This window comes from Photinus pyralis, unplaced genomic scaffold (genome assembly GCF_008802855.1).
Source record: "Photinus pyralis isolate 1611_PpyrPB1 unplaced genomic scaffold, Ppyr1.3 Ppyr1.4_LG6, whole genome shotgun sequence".
In the NCBI taxonomy this organism is placed as follows: domain Eukaryota; kingdom Metazoa; phylum Arthropoda; class Insecta; order Coleoptera; family Lampyridae; genus Photinus; species Photinus pyralis.
Window position 1 is genome coordinate 6,681,578 of NW_022170663.1, and position 26,069 is coordinate 6,707,646.

General features: G+C 36.6%; 3 protein-coding genes across 7 annotated transcripts in view; 1 reads left to right on the top strand and 2 right to left on the bottom strand.

Moving 5' to 3' along the window:
• LOC116174018 (endothelin-converting enzyme 2-like) overlaps positions 1–16,841 on the top strand; it is a 28,584-nt gene extending 11,743 nt beyond the window's left edge. Inside the window, exons 3-4 of the mRNA XM_031491794.1 lie at positions 8,371–8,506; positions 16,585–16,841. Of these exons, the coding sequence (XP_031347654.1) occupies positions 8,371–8,506; positions 16,585–16,826 (378 nt within the window). The 3' untranslated portion in view covers positions 16,827–16,841. The remainder of the gene's footprint in view (positions 1–8,370; positions 8,507–16,584) is intronic.
• On the bottom strand, positions 1,066–4,475 carry LOC116174016. The gene is made up of 3 exons (XM_031491793.1): positions 4,428–4,475; positions 2,039–2,484; positions 1,066–1,978 (listed from the first exon to the last, which is right to left on the bottom strand). Exons 2-3 carry the CDS (start codon positions 2,453–2,455, stop codon positions 1,394–1,396), a joined length of 1,002 nt encoding a protein of 333 aa, XP_031347653.1. The 5' UTR covers positions 2,456–2,484; positions 4,428–4,475; the 3' UTR covers positions 1,066–1,393.
• Positions 5,926–8,964, bottom strand: LOC116174019. Of its 5 annotated transcripts, none has more exons than XR_004146011.1 (6): positions 8,684–8,960; positions 8,184–8,631; positions 6,663–7,467; positions 6,510–6,615; positions 6,169–6,349; positions 5,926–6,123 (listed from the first exon to the last, which is right to left on the bottom strand). XR_004146011.1 is itself a non-coding variant. In XM_031491795.1 (4 exons), the coding sequence occupies exons 2-4, from the start codon at positions 6,604–6,606 to the stop codon at positions 6,081–6,083; spliced, it is 321 nt and encodes a 106-aa protein (XP_031347655.1). In that variant the 5' UTR covers positions 6,607–6,615; positions 8,684–8,964; the 3' UTR covers positions 5,926–6,080. The 5 variants fall into 5 exon arrangements, 1 of the variants encoding a protein (XP_031347655.1); XR_004146012.1 differs by having other exon boundaries at positions 8,184–8,474; positions 8,684–8,956; XR_004146013.1 differs by lacking the exon at positions 8,184–8,631 and having other exon boundaries at positions 8,684–8,949.
• Positions 16,842–26,069: the final 9,228 nt, after the last annotated feature.

A 26,069-nucleotide genomic window follows, 5' to 3' on the forward strand; every position in this document is an offset into this window, starting at 1 on the left:
CATAAAATTGATTAGGTTTGATTGTGATTTTGTAGGTAAAGTAAGCACAACCCGCACAAATTATTACACCATAGGAGGTACACCTATGGGATGGGGTGGGGTCCAGATCTTTCTCCCAACATGAATCTCAACATGTGCATTTTTTTGTTAAATTTTGTTTTAATTTTTAATACATCTAAAGAAAAAAATTTATCGTTATTAATTAACAGATACTAATAAAATATAATTTATCCTGGTGTGTCAAGGTAAAAATCAATAATATGCTAAGTAATTGATTAATGTATGTTCAACTAAGTGCTAAAGTAATTTATTCCAGTAGTGAGAGCTAATATTAATTAGTTCGTCGGTTGTAAAATTTATTAGGGATTACTTTCCTGCAGAAATTAATGATGTACTATTCTGTACATTAACTTATTAATGAATGTCATATACCTACTTAAATGGTAAAACGATTGTGCTCAGGTAATTATTATTCGGTTGTTATTAATAGTAGTAATTATAGGACCTTCTAACTTAAAAGTCACTAGGTGTGAAAAAGTCACTAGAACAGTATCTAGATGATACTCTGTAATAATTATATGGCCGATTCCATTGAACTATACACGGTGTCCATTTTTGGAAAAACAAAACGTTCTTTTGTTGGGAACAAAAGGTTGACTTATTTCAAGTAGTGTAATTTACGTTTGTGCTAGATTTATTGCGAAAATATTATTTATTTGTTACTCAGTTGCAAACGTTAGATTAACAACACAAAACGCAAACGGATAAACGTCATGTTTAAACGCTACTGACTTGTAAAACTGACAACTGACTTGTAAAACTGACAGCTGACCTGTAAAAATTTTACAAGTTAGTAATCTAGTAATTTCATTGGCCAGAATTAATGCGAAGTCTCTGTTACATGGATAACATGATATTTTAGACATTTCTTCGAGATCAATTTAAGAACTAATTATTTACGTTTACAGATGAGTAACAAATAAAATATTGTACATTATACGCCAGGTAGGTAATAGTTTTTACTGGCTCTAGGAGATGACAGGCTCGCCTAACGGCTCGCCAGTCAACTTCTCCTATCGCCAGTAAAAACTCACTTACCTGGCTAATAATGTAAAATACTATTTCCTACTACCTCTTTAGAAACTATCATTTCTCGTCCCGTTTTTAGGGTCGAAAGCTGCACTTTTCCTCCCTAAGGGAGGAAAAATGTTTTTCCTCCCTCAACTCCATATAACGTACCTAAGCTTATAACTAAACAAAATACCCTTCAATTACAACTAACTTTATTTATATGTACTTGTTATTCTCAGTGCTAGTAGAAGAACCGAAGTTAAAGGTGCAATTAGTAACATTGTTGAAAGTAATGTTACCAGAAAAAGGTGAGGAAGATTGATTAACGTTGAAACCTGTACTTGTCAATGTTTGTAGAGTTCATTTGATGTTCTCCAGAAACTTTTGAGGAGAGCATTCCGCATGTAATTTGGTTAGAAACTTTACTTTTTTTTACGATTGATTCTCCTAAATAGCCCTCGGCTACGTTGGTAGAGCGCCATCCTCCGTGTCTCTTTAAACTCAATAAATCTCCTCCAGCATCAACCAACGCGGAGGTGCGCCGAAAACTATGCCCAGTGTAACCTTCTGCATCTGGTAGCTCGAGGTACTTTGCAATTTTATATGGTATTTTGGCAATTGTATTTTTCCCTATGACTTGGATAGTGCACTTCCCTTTTATGTAATTAACAAAAAATCTTGTATGTTCAGTTTTAGCAGAGCGTAATGAAACATATTTTCTATAAATTCCATGTACACTTGTTCCATTAATGGTTTCGTTAGTGATTACAAATGTTATTTGCATTTTTGTTTTGCTATCGGGTATTTTCACAACTAATATGTCTCCATTATCCTGAATATCATGCAATGTCAATTTAATTAGCTCATCGCAACGGCAAGCTCCGGCAAGTCCAATAATTAAAGCAACCTACGAACAAAATATAGCGTTCATAATGTAGGTATCAAATTCAAATCATCTCATAATTACCTTCATTTGCAAGTAATAGTCATCGGGCGCCTCCGAAAGTAATCTGTTTAGGTCATTCCTACAGAAAATTTTAGCTTTCTTTGGTTTATACCCATTTCCTTGACGTATAAGCAAAGCTATGACTTTTGCATACTTAATGTCAACGTTGTCGTTTATAAGTAATGTGGTACGTAACATTGAATATTTACTCCACATCGTCGATGGTTTAAGCGTTTTAGAATGATGCGCAAAATATGCTAAGATTACCTCTTCAGCAATTTTCTTGACTTTTCTCCCCATCATCCAATTTTTGAAAGCAGTATATTCTTTTTCGTATCTGTCCCTAGATTTTGCAGGCAGTAGATCAAGCGATGCCTGATTAGCTTCTTCTAAAATGTCTGAGGGAATATTTTCCTCTAAATCACTTTCTATTTCCATATTTCCTGATGAAAAATTACAGAAACGACCAGTACACAAGCNTCGGTTACGTTGCGCTAACAAGCTCCCCAGGTATGATCATGAAATTGATAGAAATGGATAGAGGACACCTTAATTACACGTTATCAGTTAAAAAATTTGCGGAAGAAGCCTTACATTTTCCACAATCTTCATTCAAAGTTCACTTCATTTCGTCGTAAGTGAGGTTATATTATTCAAATTACATTGTTGATTTTAAGTTGGTTATAGTGTTCTTAAAATTCCTCGGTGCCAACTTTAATTTCTTAAGAGGTTATGTTATTTTTTCACGATATAATAAACATTAAATAATGATGTACAAGTATTCTACATGTGTTTTTAATTATATCATAATAGTAGTAAGCAGTTCCCTACATGTTTTGTTCCTTCCCCTCTCGACCGTATTAGGCGATGGATGCTAAGCGGCGATGGATACGAAAAAGGCGTTCCAAGTTAAGCGGCGATGGATACGAAAAAGGCGTTCTAAGTTAAGCGGCGATCGCTAACGTAGCTGCGATCCATGGGAAATGCGAGAGATGTTCCTTCCCCTCTCGACCGTATTAGGCGGTGGATGCTAAGCGGCGATCGATACGAAAAAGGCGTTCCAAGTTAAGCGGCGATCGCTAACGTAGCTGCGATCCATGGAAAATGCGAGAGATGTTCCTTCCCCTCTCGACCGTATTAGGCGGTGGATGCTAAGCGGCGATCGATACGAAAAAGGCGTTCCAAGTTAAGCGGCGATGGATACGAAAAAGGCGTTCCAAGTTAAGCGGCGATCGCTAACGTAGCTGCGATCCATGGGAAATGCGAGAGATGTTCCTTCCCCTCTCGACCGTATTAGGCGGTGGATGCTAAGCGGCGATCGATACGAAAAAGGCGTTCCAAGTTAAGCGGCGATCGATACGAAAAAGGCGTTCCAAGTTAAGCGGCGATCGCTAACATAGCTGCGATCCATGGAAAATGCGAGAGATGTTCCTTCCCCTCTCGACCGTATTAGGCGGTGGATGCTAAGCGGCGATCGATACGAAAAAGGCGTTCCAAGTTAAGCGGCGATGGATACGAAAAAGGCGTTCCAAGTTAAGCGGCGATCGCTAACTTAGCTGCGATCCATGGGAAATGCGAGAGATGTTCCTTCCCCTCTCGAACGTATTAGGCGGTGGATGCTAAGCAGCGATTCATATGAAACATGCAGGAAGTGCCCGGGTTTCCCCTCTCGGTGAGCGATACCAAGAAATCGATTTTTGCCACATGCAACCTTCTCTACGACATCCTTCTTCCCTGATGCATTCAAGTTTAGATTGTATAAGTTTCAAAAAGTGGTGTTATTAAAATGTCAGTCACATGGAAGTGTCGCTTATTTGGTGTTTAAGTCGAACAAAACCTAAAATTGTATTGTATATTATACCTGTTGTACTACTTTTATTACATTCTATTAATATACACGTTAAATCCAGCACATTTCATTTTAGTAGACGAAGAAGTTAACATAACCCCCTACACAAATTTACTGTCACCTGTGTTTATTAGTGGAAAAAGAGTTGTCACATAAAATTTTTCAGTTTCGCCAACTTAAGAATTACAAAATATACGTAAAATAACACCAGATTTCCAGAAAATGAGGTGAACTTTTAATTAAGATTGTGGAAAATTTAGGCCCTCTTCCGCAAATTTTTTTATTCTAAACGTGTTATTAAAGTGTCCTCTATCCATTTCTATCAATTTCATGATCATACCTGGGGAGCTTGTTAGCGTAACGTACCCAGCAATTTTCTTGACTTTTCTCCCCATTCATCCAATTTTTGAAAGCAGTATATTCTTTTTCGTATCTGTCCCTAGATTTTGCAGGCAGTAGATCAAGCGATGCCTGATTAGCTTCTTCTAAATGTCTGAGGGAATATTTTCCTCTAAATCACTTTCTATTCCATATTTCCTGATGAAAAATTACAGAAACGACCAGTACACAAGCTACTGTTTATACCGCTACCATGGCAACATAACTTCACCATGGATACATCCTAAATTTTTTAGAGTAACTAGATGGCAAGCGGTCATCTTACCGTAGAAATCTTTGCTAAATTAAAGTTGAGGTAGTAGAAAAAATCATATGTATAACTCTGGAGGAAAGTACATATTCCTCCCTTGTGTGATTACTGCCCTCCGCTTCGCGTCGGGCATTAAACTTCACACGCGGGAGGGAATCTTTAACTTTCCTCCCTTGTTATACAAATAGCTAATTCTTCTTAAGTATTTTGTTCTAATTTGAATTATAATTTTCTTGCAAAACGAAGGTTCAATTATATTCAGATGAAAATCTCAACTCAACTAGTTCCCTACCAACGCTCTAACCAGACAGATGGATCAAACTGTCATACTTTTGTTCACGGTAAAAGAACGTTTTGTTTTTCCAAAGCACTCTTCCCGAAAAATTAAAAAGTGTCTGAATAATGTTTTTTTGCGATATTTTCAAAACTACTAAAGATATTTTTAATTTCTGTTCAGATTATTATTCAGCACGAAAATTCGCAACTTTGCCCTCATTTAACCAACTCTCTATCTCTTCAGGTAAGCGAGATCCCCATAGTGGCACTCGAAAAATGGACACCGTGTATACTCGTAACTGGAAGGGAATCAAGCATATTATTAGTGCACGGCTTCCATGGACGCATTTGTCGCCTATACCGGTCTCCCTTCCAGTTACGTTGTTTATAGTTCAATGGGCAGATTCTAACTCAAAAAGTCACTAGATGTGAAAAATCCCTAGAACAGTAACAAGGTTTGCGATTCTAAATCAAAAAGTCACTAGAAAACTAACTAGGTTTGAAACTGTGTTGCGTGGTTTCTATAGTGGAGCTCTGAACTAGGGTTTGTCAAAGTTAATGATGATTACCGATTTCGGGGTCATGCGTCCTACATAGGTTATTCGATCGTTTGAGGGCTATGCTCCAATTAGATATTGATTGATTACCGATTTCGGGGGCACGAGTCATCTCTGAGATCTGTGGGTGCGCTATTGCAGCCACTTTCTCTGTCCGTCCGTCCGAGGCCTTAACTACTCCTACCGCTCTCAAGATATTTAGTTCATTCTTTTTCAGCCTTATAGCTCTGGCACCTGAGCCAAGAAAAATCTTGACGACAAATGTGCCCATGCGCAGGTTGTGCACTATCACTATCAGCTTTCTTATTCATGAATTAAATTATTTTGTATTAAAGTTCACTCAGAAAGTTAGAATTTTAATTCAAAGAAGGGAGGTTCGACTCGACCCCCTTTATATGCAACCGTGTTGTAACAACCGCCCGTAAGTACCTCCTTCTTGTCTTATGGACTGAGACATAAGAAGTCTACAGGAGGTTTCGTAGTTCTATGGCAAGCCTCGGCTCTTGTTCTAGATTCAAATATGAATAATAATTAATGAAATAAATTGCACACTTGTAGGTGAAACTTTGAACATCGATTACTATTATAGTATTTGAAAAGCGGAGCTTTTCCATCTAATGTAATTCATGAGTGGTTGTGTCAACAACTGTTAATTGAAAATGGGGCAACAAGTTATAGAATCATATTAAATCGTGCGGTTCCTTCGAGAGCATAAGATTTATTCAGTCTGTCTCAAAATGGACCCTTTAAATTCCCCTTAGACTCATTAACCAACCTGAAACAGAACATTCAGCAAATTATATTCAAAATGACGAGGCACCTCTGCGACACAAGTCCTGGCAGCACCGGTATCCATTTGTTTTCCAACTTGGGTATCTCCTTCTTGTGCGATTCCGGACAAATTGACCTGGGGACTGTCGTATAAATTTTCGGACGAAAAAATCGGTAATCTACATTCGAGGTCTTATTCCTTTTCCAATAAAGTCTTGCTTCTTCGCCAACTAAAAAAGGTATTGATATTACGCGATCTGTTTTATTTTCGTTCCGGCTGAAGTGTTAATTCCCGAAATAAATGTTGATATTCGATGTGGCTGCTTTATTTATTGGAGGCAGGCATTTACACGGTTATAAATAAGTGATAAAAAGCATAATGTTACTTACGTGTCAGGAGTTCCCGTAATGGATGATACGTCGCGATGGTCCACGGACGCAGTTTTTTAGTAATATTGCGGTATTCTTCACAGCGACAGGTTTCCATTTACTTTATCTGAAAAAAAACTGGTAAACAATTTTGTCATTTACAGTGTCACTGACATTAAGAAAATATGTCACTATGATGTAGATGCTTTTGATAACGTGATGTTATTGCTCGTAATGCGCCACTTTATGGAAATATCAACATTTCGGAAGTAAAGTATTTGATACATTAAGGGAAATAGTAAGGTAGTAAGTTTATCGAAACTGTTACGATCGTGAAAAGTTTCCATCCATTTCCTGCTCTTGAAATTGAATTGACTAAATTTTGATGCTGAAGTTGGCGACGAACAGTCAAACTCTTCTACTTTGTATAACGTCGCGTTCGTTTCTCATTGGCTATTTCATAGTCTGCTAATTTTACGTATGTCTTGCAGTGGTGCGGTATTATTGTTTTTGTTTCGTGAATGGTCTTGTAGTGGTGTGGCTTTCAGGCGAGGAGTTCCACCTTCCATTCGTGAAGGCAGTCGAACTCCCTGAAAGAGTTCCTGAAACGTATTTTATGCCTGGACTTCCAGGTGTCGGCAACACAACGTGTTTGTTGCAGAATCTGTTCCATGGTAATACAAGCGGCGGTATCGCAGCTCAGGGTGATTTTACCTTTCCGAAATAAACCCTAAAATGTAAAACAATACAAATTTACAACATTTACAAATATACAATCATAATTGACAAATAGGTAAAATTCAACCACCAATCATAACGATCTTCGAAAACACAACAGCCCTCCATAATCACGTTCAAAGTTTTCAGATAGGGCATTCCTGTTACATGTTATAAGAAACGTTCTTCGATATCTGTCTGGATCAGAAAGTTATTAGCCCTGCGTTTCCACTTACGCCAAGAAACGCTCACATCTTAGTGCCTGCAACGACCAAATAAAATCTTATCACGTTATCTAAATTGAGTAATTTACTAAAGTGCTAAAATTAACGAAATGAAAAAAAGTGCCTACACAATATTTCTAAAAGGAAAAACAAATACTGAAATACAAATTCAAACAAAACAAACCAAATTTACTTCAAAAATATTCCACATACAGGGTGCTCCAATCATATTGAAGGAGATGAAACCAAAATAACGTCTGCGTGACGTAGTTTACACAACAATACGTATACCCACAAATCATAGTCTTCTTGAAAATACCCTTAGAAACCTTCAAAACCCATTTTGGAAAGTAATTTTGGAAACTTGCTCTTAAAATCTCATTGGGATTTGTAAACGTCTACTTCGAAACCTTCTCCTAAGCCTTTTACTAAACATGTTCCGAGACGCATCCTTCGAAATAGTCTTCGTTTTGTTTTGGGACTCATATTTTTTTTTAATGAAATTGACGTACGATTTTGAGGTACAACAGACGAACGGAAAAGTTAATCCGGATTAAGGTTTCGCAATGGCCACTCTCTGGTTATCCTAAGTATGTGCAAACCTTAGATTTTTAAAAACGTAGCCTCCACATTGATTCAGTCTCTATTCCCCCCTATTTGTATAAGCCTGCATGTTATACTCTTTAAGGAATTCAGTAATTAGACGGAGACAATCTGAATTTCATTGCAAACAGTCGTCTTTGTAGATACGTACTTACGATCCGACGTAATCTTCTTGCGTTTGCGAATCGAGACAGTACTCTTGTTGTACCGACTGGCACCATGTGGCAGTCAATCTCGAATGCAAATAAAAACGTACATCTACATCTGCACGAATGAGAATATGCTCCGCATCTTTACGGTCAATGGATTTTAATTACTTAAATTTCTTTGCTTAATAGGTACAGGAGAGTTGGAATTCTTCCGTGTCGCCGTGCGAGGATGTTTGGGGTTGGGCGTGCGGCAGGTGGCTCCAAAATAACCCCTTGCCTATCGACCGTAGCTTCTGGAGTGAGCGTCAAAAGAGACAACGGGATGGTAAGTCTGTTTATTTATCATTTGCTTATTCTATTTGATTATTTGGTTATTGCAAACAAATCGGCGAATTATACATTTGAACAAAGTTGCATCGTTACTCTCCCAAGATAATGTAACGTTTTTCTCTTCGAAAATTAAATTGCAATTTCGGTTTACGAGAGTGAAAAAAAAACTCACCCGGTATATCTCTTTTCAATGTAAATTTCCGTAGTAGTAGCCTTAACAAATTTTGTAGAATTCTCCGGCAACCTTGTGAGAATACTGTAGAAGTGGCCACAGATTCGGCTGATATCTGACAGAGGAAGACTATCTTGAGGTTGTTCAGGCCTTCAGGGCCCGAGTCAGAAGAATACGAGAAGGAAATAAAAGGGAATGACGAATCATGTACGTCCCTGAATTTATTATTGTGTTTCCAAACCGTAAACTTTAATAGCCCCAACACATAATAATGATAGAATTATTAACATTAACTTTTGCTTTCTAACATTTTATGGTACTCATGATTCACAAAATAAGATTGCCAATAAACACCCATTTTTAGCGCATTTCAAAATAAAAAAAAAAATGCGCTATTGTGACCACTTTGTCCGCCCGTTCGTCCGTCCGTCCGTCCGTTCGTCCGTCCGTCCGTCCGCTCGTTTTGTGACGCTACTAGTTTTTTATCTTAAGAGCTATTGTTCCACTTTTTTCGCTATTTGGTTCGTTATGGTGTCGAGTCTTGCACCAAGGAAGGAATTTTTCTGTACCGCTTACAAAAAAAGTTATTGTAAAAAAAAACAAAAAACCGTTTTTTACATGTTCCATAATTTTACGCTTTTGCCGTTTATTAACGATCCTAGAGATCGTTTATAATTTTCCATTGCTGTCTGTCGTCTGCCTGTTGGTCTGTCTGTCTGTTCCTTTGTCTGTCTGTCCCTTTATCTGTCCGTGTGAACGATAACTTTGTTTAGAAATGTCCGATCGCTCTTACATCTCCGTTAGTTATGAACTGAATTGCATGAAATTCAATATGGGCATAGCTATAGCCATATAATACGCAATACCAAAGGTTGAGTCGAATCGATTCAAAATTCACAGTGCCCTTTTCGCATCTCGACCATTTATAAACCGAATTGCAAACTTTTTTAATTATAAAAGTATTTAAATGAAATTTTATACATAGTCACTTGGAATAAAAGCAAATTTAACGCCAGTTTCAAAATTTGGTTTTGCGCATGCGCAGTGCCAACTTTCTTATTTATGGAGGGATTTAAATGAAATTTGATACAATAGAAAATCTAACGTTAGCTTCATAATTTAGGTTTTCGCATACGCAGTTCCAACTTTCTTATTTAGAAAAGCATTGAAATGAAATTCTTCTTATAAACTGAAATTGAAGTAGGACATCAAAATGGATTGCACATTATGCAACGCTATCTTTCATATTTGTGGCCGGATTTTTACAATTTTAACAAAAGTTGCATCTTACAAATAGGAAATGAATGCAAGTTGAAATGCGCTTTATGTAAATCGTTTACGATTACTTTTTAACTTCATTTTTTAACAATACCTATGTATCTTAGTTACTATAATGTTAATTTTATGTTGCAATTACGTATATTGTTCCACTTAATGTGAACATTTTCAGCTCCACTATCGGTGGTAATTGTCTGAAAATTGCAATGGAAACGAAATAATCACGCAAAACCAAACCTTTTCCTGGTTTTTGCAAATTTACACTCATTTTTGCGAGTGTATGTTGTAGAAAATTTAATGTTACAAAATTTGTCAAGGCTGCAGAAAATTCCATTGAAAAGGGATATCTGGGAAAAACTAGATTTTGAAGCTATTTCGGCTGGTGTTTCAAGATGGCGGCGCGCGCACGTCTCCATCAGAATCGAAAACTTGGATTTAACATTAGGAGACATCTATATTATAACTCAGGGGTTAAAAAACTGTAACAAATAACCCAGGGATCTTACTAATATTATTATTCTTTATCGAAGAAAATTGGATCCCCCAATCCCCACTTCTTAGGGGGGGGGGGGACTTTGTAATTTGAAATGGCAACCCACATTTTTTTATTCCATATCTCGATTCTACTCAAAGAAGCATTTATTCGAAACATTGTTTTGTCATGGAAACGGGTGTGATTTTGAACAATAAATTGGGTCATTGACAAAGATATACTTATACAATTATCGATCATATCAACTCAAAAAGGAATTGGGGGAAAGTAGTGTCACTTCCCACTAAGTTTATTGGTCATATCAATATCGATGTGCTATGAATACAGAGTTGGCAATCATGCATGCCGTTGGAACAACCCTCTAGACTCCCAAAGAATGTATTAGCGTGTAGACGTTTATAAGTTGAATGCTCGACTGTACAATACATTAAAGGAAGTTGTGTAGATCCAGTGGCGTGCGATATTTACTGTTTCCGAGTACCTGCTCATATCATAGATAAAAACACTTACCTACTTTCAATGCCGATTTTTTGCATTTATAAGATATACTTGCTAGTCCTGTCTAGTTACTCTGGTAATTTCATTGATTTTGCCCAGTTCCATTAGATTTCAGTTTGTCAAATGCAGGAAAACACTTTATTTATTAATTTAAGGTGGCGTTTACAAAAAGTGCAAAAGTTGCCTTGAACTTGAACTTGAACTTTTGTTAACGACCTATGGTTGCTAAAGGTTGAAGCTTGTGAATGAAGTTAAATTATTGTCAGTGTGTGATAAAAATGAAAGATATATATTTTATATGGGAGTTTTTAACAACTTATTTCCTAAATAACGGCGAAAGTGCAGGAATTAGCTAAATAATTTGTTTCATGCAAATGTCGGAACATTATATATTTGAATGAAAGTTATTTCAACCAAAAATTTGTACCCAGAAGGCAGTTATTGTGGAAACAAATTTCCAATTTTTACACGGTTGTTATTTAATAATTTCAATTACAACATAATGATCGTTTACTAAAGTAGCCCGAGCCCCGAGTTTATTTTACAAGCGAAACTCTATAATATACGCTTATATTATTATTATACATAATGGTGAATATGTACAATTTGCCAATCTGATATTGTGGATATTAATGTCATCAATCATCATTACGAAAACAAAAATTGCTCTCATTAGAGTCCTCTTCGCCTAAATCCATACATCATTATCGCAAGTATCAAGAACATGTTCTGAGTTCATAAACTGGAATGTTCGCATGCTGATTGTATGACACTTGAACAATCTTGGACAAAATTTTGTTTTTGCTAACCTTTTTAATATCGTCCAGCTTGAATATGTAGTGTTATGGTGAAACAACCCACATTTTTTAAAGGGGATTCAATTCGGGATGATATGGCGGAAGTAGCAAAACTGAATGTCCATGGGCTGCCAGTGCAGAATCAACAATATACTTTTTTGTATCAGACTGAGATGTGTATCTTTTTATTACTTCATACAACTCCAGTTTGGTCACCTTTTTGGTTGCATCTCTTCTTTTCTATTCGACGGTGCGATGTTCTTTTCTAAGAGTGTATTATGGTAAGCTGCGTTGTCCATAACAACGACAGATTTTGGAAGAAGATTTCATGTCATCATGGTAGTCTCCAGTTTTGCTTCCGAATTTAAAAATTAGTAACGCATTTGGTACAAATCCACCATCATGCAGTGCGTGTAAAATCACAAAACGTGGATCTTTCTCTATTGGTGGATGTAATGCCTCCAAAGTTCCGTCTGACCAAGAAGAACGAAACATCATATTTCTCCATGGGGCTCAATTTTTTCTGCTAATACACTCACATTTGAAATTGAAACCATATGGTCCTTATAGTTGGAAAATAAAGAACCGTTTCGATTAACGAGAAGAGGCGATAAATCGTTCATGACTGAATTTAATAGTATATTAAGTAACAAGGGATTAAAAAGAGTTTTTGTTTCTGAAAGAATGGTTTAAAGTCCGAGGCTTGCCGAGTGCTTTAATATTCTTGAGGGACCAAAAAACTAGTTTAATCCAGTGTTACTTATACTATTTTTTCCAATACCGACCGATCTGAATCAATTTCGCAATTAATATGCTTTTTATTATAAAAAAATTGTGAAAAAGTAAGGTAGCCATACCTGTAAACCCTTTTAAAAATATGGAAGAAGAAAGTGACGAAGCATATGAAGGCACCTCTTTCATCCCCTAAGATATCACTTACTTGCTGATAAAGGTTTGTTTGTTTAAAACATTGAATGCTAATGTTTGTGCTTGTAGATTGTGACAATTGCAGGAGGAATTGTTAACAAGTTAAAAAGTAATCGTAAACGATTTACATAAAGCGCATTTCCACTTGCATTCATTTCCCATTTGTAAGATGCAACTTCTGTTAAAATCGTAAAAACCCGGCCACAAATATGAAAGATAGCGTTGCACATGGGCAATCCATTGTTGACGTGCTACTTCAATTTCAGTTTATGCGAAGAATTTCATTTCAATGCTTTTCTAAATAAGAAAGTTGGAACTGCGCATGTGCAAACCTAAATTTTAAAACTAATTTACTATAACTAACTAATAAACTAAGATTTTCCTTTGTTCCAAGCGCCTAAGTATCAAATTTCACTTAAATAGTTCCATATATAAAAAAGTTGGCACGGCGCATGCGCAAAATAAAATTTTGAAACTGGCGCTAGATTTTCCTTTATTCCAAGTGCCTATGTATCAAATTTCGTTTAAATTCTTCCATAAATAAAAAAGTTGGCACTGCGCATGCGCAAAACCAAATTTTGAAATTGGCGTTTGATTTTCCTTTATCCCAAGTGCCTATGTATCAAATTTCGTTTAAATTCTTCCATAAATAAAAAAGTTGGCACTGCGCATGCGCAAAACCAAATTTTGAAATTGGCGTTTGATTTTCCTTTATCCCAAGTGCCTATGTATCAAATTTCGTTTAAATTCTTCCATAAATAAAAAAGTTGGCACTGCGCATGCGCAAAACCAAATTTTGAAATTGGCGTTTGATTTTCCTTTATCCCAAGTGCCTATGTATCAAATTTCGTTTAAATTCTTCCATAAATAAAAAAGTTGGCACTGCGCATGCGCAAAACCAAATTTTGAAATTGGCGTTTGATTTTCCTTTATTCCAAGTGCCTATGTATCAAATTTCATTCAAATACTTTTATAAGTAAAAAAGTTTGCAATTCGGTTTATAAATGGTCGAGATGCGAAAAGGGCACTGTGAATTTTGAATCGATTCGATTCAACTTTTGGCATTGCGTATTATATGGCTAAAGCTATGCCCATATTGAATTTCATGCAATTCAGTTCATAACTAACGGAGATGTAAAAGCGATCGAACATTTCTAAACAAAGTTATCGTTCACACGGACAGATAGATGGACAGACAGACAAAGGAACAGACGGAGAGACCAACCGGCAGGCGACAGATAGCAATGCAAAATTATAAACGATCTCTAGGATCGTTAATAAACGGCAAAAGTGTAAAATTATGGAACATGTAAAAAACGGTTTTTTGTTTTTTTTACAAAAACTTTTTTTGTAAGCGGTACAGAAAAAATTCCTTCCTTGGTACAAGACTCGACACCATAACGAACCAAATAGCGAAAAAAGTAGAACAATTAGCTCTTAAGATAAAGAACTAGTAGCGTCGCAAAACGAGCGGACGGACGGACGGACAGCCGGACGGACGGACGGACGGACGGACAAAGTGGCCACAATAGCGCATTTTTTTTTTATTTTTGTGGAAATGCGCTAAAAATGAACGCAATTAGTATTTGGCATTATATAAGAAGAGCTGGATGTATTTTTTAGGGCCCTTAATAAAGAAATTTCGGAATTCTGAATGTTTTACAAGAAAACAAAAATGAGGGTTTAAAATTATCTGTTAATGCACACAAATTATAGGGATTAAATTTAATAAAAACGTGTCGGTAGGTTGTTGTTTGTGGATTAAGAGATTATATCGATGTGTCCCCTAAAAAATTTAATGTGTGCTGGTCCGTTTCAGACTTTGAACCGCTTCTGATATGTTTGTTCCTTAATGTGGTAAAATGGAAACAATGGGGGTTTACAGTGTAGTTGAATTCCGCAGTTCTAATGTAATAAGCGTGTACCTGAAACCATAAAACATTTTTTTGGACAGTAAAAGTTTATTTAAAAATAGAGGCTGATTAGCAAAAAAATAATGAACATGTGCGGTTTTAAAGGTTTATTCAAAACGATATGATTGTGGCGGGCTCTGTGACGTAATAAGCCCGACCAATCAGCTCCTAGAACCATTCAGATGACATAACGACTTGGCAATATTGCAGGAGAATGGCATTTATAACTTGCGTCATCTGTCACCGGCACTTGTCACTTTCGTGCTAGATGCACAACCGTCTATAATTACAAGCCGTGGTGAGAATTATGGCAACACTGCATGGTAGGCCGATTTCCTAATTCAATTTGGCAGATTTCAGGTGTATTTTATACGTGTTTTGGGTGTAATATTCCTATGTACCTGTTTTAACAGAGTGAAATTGCGACAATTTGTGTTACTCTGTATGGAATGAACAGAAATTATTATTCAGGTAAGTTGCTAAACGAAATACATCGATTTGTTGTCATAACCTCTAAAGCAGGCTACTCCTTGCTGGACCCTTTTCAAGCACTTGTATTTGTTCAAAGTACCTGTACAAGCTCAAATATGACCTACACACTATGTGGTGCGTAAGTACGGTAAGTGTTTATCGTGAAAAAATACAATTAGTTTGTATTTCAGGTATTTTAGCACGGACATGTCAAATCGATTTTCTGAAGGAACCTTTGAACTTATCCCCAAAAGTTCATGGTACGGGAATTTGAAGTCCACGGGGCTCCCCTCTTTAAAAGCTTCGTACCTAGATCCACTGGAGTAGCGACTGGCTTAAAATCTGCCATTCCGAATCACACCTGGTCGTGATAAAAACTCGCTGATGCGCAGCGATTTACTGTCCTTTTACTGAAATTAAGTGCTCAAGCGTGTGCTTCACCTCGACCTCTTTCGACAGAAGTTCACCAATTTCGGAGATCTCGATGGAAAACACATTATGATGCAGTTACCAATTTACAGCGTTCCGAATTTTAAAGTCAAATAGAAATGTTATTATCCATTTTTGTAAATAAATAAAATATATGTACAATTATAAGCTGCCTAAGTATCTTTCTTCTGTATTAAAACCACCAAGGCGAAACACAGGAAAGAGGAAAAATGCAATTTTTGAAGAGTAACAAGACTCCATTAAAACCTATATCGGCCCACCGATTGACTTTCGGACAACGTTGCCAAACTTCTCAGCATGGCTTGTAATTATAGACGGCTGTGCTAGATGCGGTTAAACATCCCTCTCAAAACGTCAAATGTGACAAACGTCAGACTCTCGCGTAAGGTTGCCAGCTCACTTCTACGTGATTGGTTGTAGGTTTGTGACGTATTTAGTCTGAAGCGTTTCAAATTCGGACTAAAAACACAGCTTTTCAATAATTTATTTGGGGTTTATTTTACTCGCAAATAAAAATTGAGGACACACGGGTCTTTTTATTTTTAATGTACTTTGTGGATCAGAAATAAAAAATGAAGGCGGGATGACCCCATTGTGTTCCCCTTTGAAATTACAAAGTTGCCCCTTCCTTTAAAGTGGGGCTTGGGGAGATCTAATTTTCAACAACAAAAATTGTTAAGCCCTTGAATTATAAAACGGGTGGACGGGTGCTCTGAACCACCCTGAATAAAACATTAAAAAAATTAAATTACCCGAATCATTACGATATACGATTTCGATATTGTGTATGGGGTAGCGATTTGAAAGCCTTATACGAAAACTCCAGGCAAGCTCCCGCATATCCTCCTACGTAAATGCGTGCGAACTCGGATTAGACGCCCTTAGCCTTAGTCCTTTAAAAGAAATTTTCAAACTGCCCGTAATATCATAAAAAAAGTTTGCGGGATTCGATGAACTCGAGAAGGCAGACGTCGACGACTGCTCCTTGCCGCCTCTTATTACCCGAAACTTTTCCGAAATACCAAGATGAAACAAACTTCCTAGTACTTATTGGCTGTTTCGCTTTCTTTTCAGAGTCTGTTCGAATTCATAACTTAATATCGACGTTGGAGCTTCCCTTGCACTCGCAGACTGTGGAATGGAAGATGAAATACCTTTACGAGGGCTGTCTGGATATGGACAACATCAACGTTGAGAAGGCTCTACCTCTCAAGCGCATCATATCTGAGTTAGGTAAGTGGATTTTTATGGCTTTTTGTCAAGTGCCCTATTTATGGGGTACGCTACGCACTAATGCGTTCGTTTATAACTTTTAAATAGGGACCTTTTATTTTTTTCCTCATTCCTTTACGAGTTTAATGGAGTTTAATCTATAATCTTTTTGATTTTGTTACAATTTGTTGTGGAAATTGGTTACGCAACCGCAACATCCGCAGGAGAAGCGCAAAGGGATAATTAACCCTAAAAGCACGTCGATTTCAATTTTTTTTATTAAGTGATTGGTTCTAAACACTTTCAGGCGCACGACTACCTATTGTAACTGTATATTGATGTTACGAGCAAATCGGTATGTATACACATGAAGCTACGTGTGAGGCGAGTATGTGGAATAATTCACTCGGTTCGTTTACCAATAATGAATTATGTATGCAGTAACACTACACGATGTTTAAACAACAAAATGTGTAATACCTTGCCATTTTTCTTTTCGCAATTCGTATGTAATTGTCATTTTCTGTCTAATTTACCGTTTTCGGTTCGCTTACAATTTGTTGTGCCATAAATCTTCGGAAGTGGTGGAAAAATTGAAACTATAAATTTTGCCCTTTAATGAATTTGCGGCGAACAGTAAATGAGTGCCCGGGGTGTTTGTTGTTTAGGTAGCTGCGGCTGAAATTAGTCTCATAACTCATTTTCACTGTAGAACTTAATCAAGGCTTTATAGTGAATGTTAGTTTGGGAATAATGCTCTTTTTTACTATACTTAGTTACCGGAAATGGTATACTTTACAAATGATACATCGATTGAGATTGCACAACTTTCTTTTAAATTTTACTTGTGTGCTTGAAATCGAACTTTTCATTCCATGGATCTTAAGAAAAAGGAATTCAGTTGTTTGTGGCCCCGAAATTTTGGATCTTTTGCACTTACATAATTAGTTCAGTAATTTGACATTAGCGTACATTAGTAAATGCACATTTTTCCATAGCAAATTTCAAATACATCAAACGTACAGAGCTCCTCGCGTTACGGGTTGTTTTTTACCCTCGCAAATTTCATGCTTGTTTGCGTTGTCCCAGAGATAGTTTAAAACTTCCTGTCGCCTTTGGGACGTATTTCGTGATAACGCAAAGTACTTTTGCATGTAATGGTAACACGTTTAACAGGATATACGCCCGCATGTTCATTTGTCTAGTCATTAAGTAAGAAGTGAAATGGAGCAATACATTCGAATAATCGTTCGTCGCTTAGGGGTAACGTGTAACAATTTCTGGCAAGCATATTTGACACACTTCTGTTATGTGTGTTGCCTATTTCGTATTTCGTTTTAGACGCCATTGATTTTATTATTTTTAGTTTCCTCTCATGCGATGTGTCTAATTAATAATTAATGAATACCGGTTGAAGTGCACAATTTAATTTATTGACCAAAGCTAAAGGCATATTAATTAATGATCCACTTTCTTCTTTATATTTTGGATTATAAATTTGAATTGTTTTTAACACGCGATGAATTTAGTTTTTTTTAACGAAACACGCTTCTTGGTGTATTTTAGGTTGGTCAATTTTCCAAGAATGCAGAATATGGCAGATTTACCCAGTCTAGACTGTTTCTGATATTTTAAATTTATGTGTAGATGCCCTCTTGCTTGCAAATCCATTACCATGCTATGGACATCCTTCGAAATGCAGTCCTACAACGCATTTAGTTACGTGTGAATTAATTTATACATACCACTAGCATTGTAGGCATTATGGTGTTTGGTCTTTTTTTATGTGTATTTATGTGTACAAATGTGTCATCTACATCTATAAACATAAACGTAATTTTGCAACGGGAAAAGAAGTTCACACCCACCATAGTCTCGTTTTAAAGGGAAGCTAAGATTGGATATGCATTCTACAAAACATCCCCAGCGTACCAGTCGCTAGTATTCTACAATATCCTACCTGATTATATTAAAAGTACTCCAAGTCTCTCCCAATTTAAGAACAATATTAAGACCTTTCTCCTATCGACAATTATGTACAGTGTACAAGAACTTATTAACGCCGTGAGCTCATGTTGTTTGTGACTGTGACTATGCGTCTGCTGTCTGTGATATACTATACATATTCTATTTTATTTGTGACGTGTAAATAATTGTTCTTACAATGTAATATTTACGAAGACCGAATTAATTTATCACTCACTTGTACTCAAATTTATAACATGTCAATTCATAACGTGAGCGCGAAATCACTACTTATCACTTTTGCGTCGATGTTGGAACCAAAATTAAAAATTTGATTGGCTTATATAGCAAACAAATAGTTCTAAAACATTCTTGAATAAACACATCGTATTTTCTGGAAAGAATGCGTCACATTCGCCTCATTCCTTATCGCCGGTGACTAATCCTTTATCGACTTGACGGCGCTCTGCAATATTCACCACATTTACAGTTAAGTGCAAATTTGAATGCAGGATAAAGATACTTTGCAATGTTGCAATACAAATAAGCCACTTTGAAAAGAGGAATGTGGAGAATGCATATTCAAATGTATATTTGGATGTAATTATTCTGTTTGGCATTAAATTATTCACTGTCGCCCATCCGTGAAAAAAAATGACTCTGAGTCAAGTAAGAGACTAAAACGTGTTGCGTTAGTCGACGAATTACTGGAGAACTGGGCTTGAGTAAACGTTCATTATCTAAAGTCGGTTCTCAGGCTGTAAACCAAGGCCTAAATTTTACATCGGTGTTGCTCCATGACCTGAAAACCAAAAAAATCAATCAGAAATCTATGGTACACGCTGACACTAGGTCATTTCGATCTTGGAATTTGGCTAATCAGCCCTGTGATGTATCACAAACGTTAAACTGCACTCTCTCACATTAGAAGAAATTGTCCCGACTGTATAGCGACCAATCACCTCCGAAAACTAAAACGGATCGATGGGATTGGGCGAGCATAGACCTACCAAAGTTATGCTCTGGAGACTGTCATCCAAGTCCCGTCACTTAACAATCAACCAAACATCTGGTTTCGGAGAAAGAGGCAGTTGATCCCGAAACCAGGACAATTCGCTTTCTCAGAATTTATGGCACATTACTAAGAGCACGCTTGGGAGTTGTTCGTGAGAAATCTAAAGATTTGTTTGACGCACCCCTTTGGTGGCCAAGGATATCAAGATGTCTCAGGGTAGTATTTCCGTAGGGTTCCAGTTCCGGTTTGATTTCACACAAAACTCCATCGGCATATAATTTTTTACTAATCAGGAATTTCCAGAACTGTTCTAGTCCTCATTACCCAACAATAATTTTTTTTCGCTCCTACAATATAATAAAGCCTCTTGGCAAATTACAATATGCAGACCTTTCTAAGATACAATGAGATTTTAATAAGCATAAGAGTAGACGAGACGAGACTTGATCTAAATATACGTACTTCATTTTATACCATGGATTAGTTACACACTTGTGACAACAGTCACGAGATTACCGTACAGGTGTACATGTTTTACAGCCAACTAAGTGGAAAACGATTATCTGGGGGGACATCCTGTATAGATTTAAAAGTTACCCAACAATAAATATATGTACATAATTACATGTTGATGGAAATAAGCAGGATCGTAAAGCGATAGCTTTTACGTAAAGATCTGATAAATTGACACAGTCAGCTGGGCAACAAAGCACTCATAATAAGGTTTTTTTTAACCTTTCGCCCTTAGTAACGTATAAGGTGGTGGAATTTTCAAGTTTTGTCTAAAGCGTTTTCAAGAATATTTCAGTCAATTTTGGAGTTTCGGTTAGAATTTTGGATCATTAGGCACAAATTAAGAAACTATTTAACCTAAAAATTTGTTAAACAATTTATATTTGGGTCCGTTAACTTGCCCCCCCCCCCCCCTGAGAGATTTGATAGTCGTATTATTTTGAAATGAATGCGCTCGTTATGCGCTCATATGCGCCACCGATAATAACTCTTGCGCCATTATCGTTTTTTAGAAATCCGAAAAAACATTTGGGGGGGCCAAGTGAACGTAGCCCCCCCCCCAGTACGTATTTTGTCCCTTGTAACTAGGTCACCTGATACATTTGGTTATGCGCTCAATTGCGCCACTTGAATTAAAGCTAGCGCCATTACGGTTAAGCCGTGACAAATTTTCAAAAAGTGGGGGGGCCAACTTAACGTTTTTAAAAGTTACTTTTTTTTAACATCTTTTCATACGAAATTGTACTCTCAGGTATGCGCTGAAATGCGCCGTAAAAAGATATCTTTGCGCCATTATTGTTTTTTGGATATCCTAAAATAAATTTGGGGGGTGGGGGGGCCAAGTGAACGGAATCCCCCATAACGCATTTTGCTACCGGTATTTGTGCCACTTGATACATCTGGTTATGAGCTCAATTGCGCCACTTGAATTAAAGCTAGCGCCATTACGGTTAAGCCATAAAATTTTTTTAAAAAGTGGAGTGTCTAACTTAGCGTTTTCAAAGGTTATTTCCGGAAGTGCGTCCATTTTGAAAATATTTTACATCGATTCGGCCTTCGGAGTAACTCCTAAATACAAATTTTTAAAAACCTACCTATTTTACTTTCTCAGAATCGTTTAACTAAAGCTCCCAAAAAACACCCTGTATAGTGTTTCTGAAACACTATAATGGCGCCAAGATTTTTGTTTACGGCGCATTTTAGCGCATGATGAAAGGTACGATGTAGTAGAAAAAACATGTTAAAAAACGTAACTTTTGAAAACGTTCACTTGCCCCCCCCCCAAATGTTTTTTCGGATTTCTAAAAAACGATAATGGCGCAAGAGTTATTATCGGTGGCGCATATGAGCACATAACGAGCGCATTCATTTCAAAATAATGCGACTATCAAATCTCTCAGTGGGGGGGCCAAGTTAACGGACCCTATTTGGGTATAATGGATATTATATTTTAATTCTTATTTCAGAACATTTAGTGAGGTCTTTTGGACTACTTCTTATCGGAATCATGACATGTAAGTCATGTATGAAAAATTTCACAGGGGATGGAACAGGGGAGGGCTGCGTGAAGATCACCCCCGTACTTTCATAGCAATTTGGCCTGAATTTTCGTGTTTCTGTTAGGTAACTAAATTGGAACAAAGTGGTAGTACAAAGGGCCCGAATTCGAGGCCTAGGTACGCGTTGACCCTGTTCACCCTCATATCGTAATCCAAAATTGGAACAAAATGAACTTCCAATGTGTGATATGAAACGGTTACCTATAATTAATTCAAACTTTTCGCATAAAAGAAGCATTTGATTACTGCTCAAGCATTAGCATAAGGAATATTTATTCATACTGGTTTGTAGCATATGACTAACTCAAATTGCATTTATTTAACTTGTAATGGTTTAAAAATACGATATTTCCGAATAAGCACCTTCAAAGATTCTAAGGGTTTCAATTCAAAATTGGCATTGCCGTGTTATTGTGAGGTAACATCGGCTTAGGAGACTGTCACGTGCACTTTCTCATAAGTAATTTCTAATGGAACATGAGTAATTTCAATTATTATTCGTACTGACCACAGAATGTGAAAATGAATGAAAAAACTTGTTTTATGGGTTGTGTAGCTTATAATTCACATATATTATATTGAAGCCGATGTTAGTGATCGACAGCTGGAACATCTTAATTTGGAAGGTTTCCTAATCGTAAAATATTTTTATAGCTTGTCTTATGCAACATTGTAATGTTAGTGGGCTTACCCGAAACAACGCTTCCTTTTCGGAATTTATCTGGGGCTCCACTTTCTTTCCCACATTTCCCTATTGCCTTTAATTGTAATCCGGTGACAACTAAAACCACACTTCTTTCACGATCAGCTACACTACAAGTGAAGTAGCCTAAGACGGTCATAGGTGGAAGAGGGTCAACAAAGAAAGTCAACGGAATTGAATGTAAAATTGGATATCTACCCCGACAAGCACAGGATAGCGGATAACGTATTTGGTAATCGACCTTCTCGGTCGTGAGAACAAATTAATTCCACCGTGCTCTTTAATCTCCTAATTAGTATTAAGTATTCAATTTCGAATGTAAATTAACTTTACACCTGCAAGAGGCGTTGCGATAATTTCGGCCGATCGGTCTTAATCATCAGGTAATTAAGATTACCAACCTCATTGTTGGAGCGAACCACAAAGTTTAGCAACTCCATTTCATGCAAATTGATGTTCTTTTCTGTTTACGTAACTAATTGACATTTCCTACTTAAGACAAAAAACGATTAATTTACTTTCTCTTCGGTTCCGTTTTTTCCTTCCATAATTTATGGTCCCGTCCAGTCTCATCGGGAACGTAGACGAGGGTCTTGTCCTTGTAATGTATTTTTGAGGTCTGTTTGCGTTCTTCTTCAGATATTTATGGAAAAGAATTTTTCATAACTAAAATATTTGCTTTCTTGCTCCCCTTATGAAAATAATATTTTCGGGAAGTGCCGAAAGGGGAAGCTATCGATTTGAAATGACATAAAACTTTGTTTGCATTGCGCGGTATTGGATGGAAAACGTATTACTTTTAATGTGTTATACTGATTGGAATTTCTTCATTACCCGCCGCCTCGAGATATTTAGAAAGCTAATCGACGTTTATTGTTCATCACTTTATTGGCGCTAGCTTGTATTTTAAGTGCTCCCTGAAGTCAAGCAATTGCAACAAAATTGCCATTTACCGACAAATGCTACGCTAGAAAGAGTACCATTAGTATGCTTGTCAGAAACCAGTTAGTACATTTATAAAACGTATACGTTTACTCTACTTGAAACGTTTTTTATTGTGAAAAAGGTGTCATTGATCTGGGAAAACCTTATTATAGAAGGAAGTCGCTTCTATAAATTTAAAAGTCGAGCTCACCATCAGCTTTCTAAGGAATTAAATTCTGGATCTATAGTGTATTGTGTAATTGGTACAACTATTCCTTGAGGTATCATTTATTTATTTATTTATTATCATGATATAAAATTTGCAAGAGTGGAGTGACAACTACTGGAGGAGGGGACGTATGGGTCCCTTTTGGTCTCGTTTTGAAAAACCATTGGAAATATCTTGCAATTACTTTTACATAATTTTTTTGAGTTGCCTAGCAGTTAGCAGGTTCTTAACTGGCCACCTTGACACACAATCGAATGTCTTCTCCAGATCCACTAGGCACAGACTTTTCTTCCTCGTTCTATATATCTTCCTCCGCTTGTTTTTAATACAACGATTGCATCCCTGATTCTCACATTTCGAAATCGAAATTGATCTTTTCCCATTGCCCTTTCCATTATCTTTGATAGTTCCCCAAAGTAAAACGTCTAGGGGCGTAAGATCGGGTGAACTCGCGGGCCATAAATAACTGATCCAGTTACCATTACAGGTTCACTCCAGATAATCCGAAATTACCCTAGCATTATGAGCTGGCGTCCCATCTTGTTGGGCACTCGCCAATTCTAATTGAATATTTTCGAGCACGGGCCGTAAGACATTTTTGCAGAATATCCAAATAGGTACCTAAATTTTTATTGTACAAATGAGTAATACAACATTCGATTTCCTTTTATGGCACAAAAAACATTAAACGACCATGTTATTTGACGTGTTGCTTTCTATCACGCCACTCACAAAATGGAATTCTGCCCTCAAGATCGCCATCGTATTTTAAATAAATATGGGTGCCATTTATGCTTTTTGGGTAGGTATTTCTTTTTTTTTCGCATCAACCGTTGGGGTTATTTACGAAAACGTAGAACGGACAATAAGGTAGTTCAAATTATGTAATCCCGAGATATAAGTCGGGGGGATTATACTTACTCCCGAGATGTAAATGAGGATTACACTTAATCCCGAGATTATACGTAATCTCGAGATGTAAGTTACACTTAAGTATAATCCTCACTTACATCTCGAGATTACGTATAATCCCGACTTATATCTCGGGATTAAGTATAATCCCGACTTATATCTCGGGATCAGAGCTGGGCAGAAAATACTTGAGATCGACTCAGATCGACCCGGAAAAAAAATTTTCTTATAGAATGAGGCCTGTAGAAACCATAATTTCAAACAGTTCCAAGATTGGGCTACTAGTTCAAAAGTTACAGCCCTTTGAATTTTCATTCGAAATTGTTTTCTAATCTATAACTTTTTATTGAGAATTCTGATCGAAAAAGTACGAATTGTTTTGGATTCTACGCACCAAAATTAATAAGAAAAAGTGTTTTCTCGAGAAATGTTGGTTTAGTCGATTTTTGGTAAAAAAGGAAGAAAATACTATGCGAAGTATTCGAATACTTCTCAAAGTATTCAAATACCTTGCGAAGTATTCGAATACTTTACGAAGTATCCAAATACTTTGCGAAGTATTCGAATACTAAATATTTGTGAAAGTGTTTGAGCAAAGATTAATTTGAGTTACAAAAACAAATACTGCTTCCATAAAAGTATTTATGTTCGACTCGATCATAATACGCTGAGTTATGACACTGTTTAGAGTCCATAATTTGCTACTTTATTGGACTAGTCCATAATGATAAAGTAATTTGGACTCCTGTCACTGTCAATTTCTTTGGAAAATGCATTTTAAAATTACGATCTGTTTTAAAGAAGAAGTACACGGAACAGAATGCTATAATTTTAAGAACACATATCTATATTATACATTTCAATAATTATACTAAATTAATGTTAATAACACAGTTGTTATTGTTGGTAATGTTAATTCCCGATGTACCTTTTTGATGCAATATTTCGGTGGTCTCTACGGCTTTTAAGTTTATGAATGAAGAATTTGCCACAACGGTTTCCGTTCCCAAAATTCTGCTGGCAACACTAATTTTAGAATTGTCAGATCTCTGTCAGAATCTCCTTTTCTTTTGAGGTAAGGAATTAGACTGGGAAATTTGCTTATATCCACTCCCTCATTTAAATTAATTGTCGATCGTAACATCGAGTACTTACTCCATAAAGAAGAACTTTTATAGGGAACCAACTCACTATTAAAGTACGCCAATATACAGTCTTCCGTGGTGTAATTGATTTTCTTCCCTAAGCACCACCTCTTCTGTATTCCCTGTATGCCGCCTCGTATACAGTTTTTGATTTGCTTGGTAAAAGCATCTCTCTGGCATTGCAGGCTAATTGTTGTATACTGTTGTACCCATCAATTTCTTCTGGACTCATCTTGGGATTCATAATTAGGTACAGAGAATTAGTTAATACCCAACGAAATTGACACTACACATCAACAGATTTTTTTCCAAACAACACGTATCTATGACAACACAAAAGGCACACTATGTTATTTCTGGTTATTAAATAGTGAAATCTATA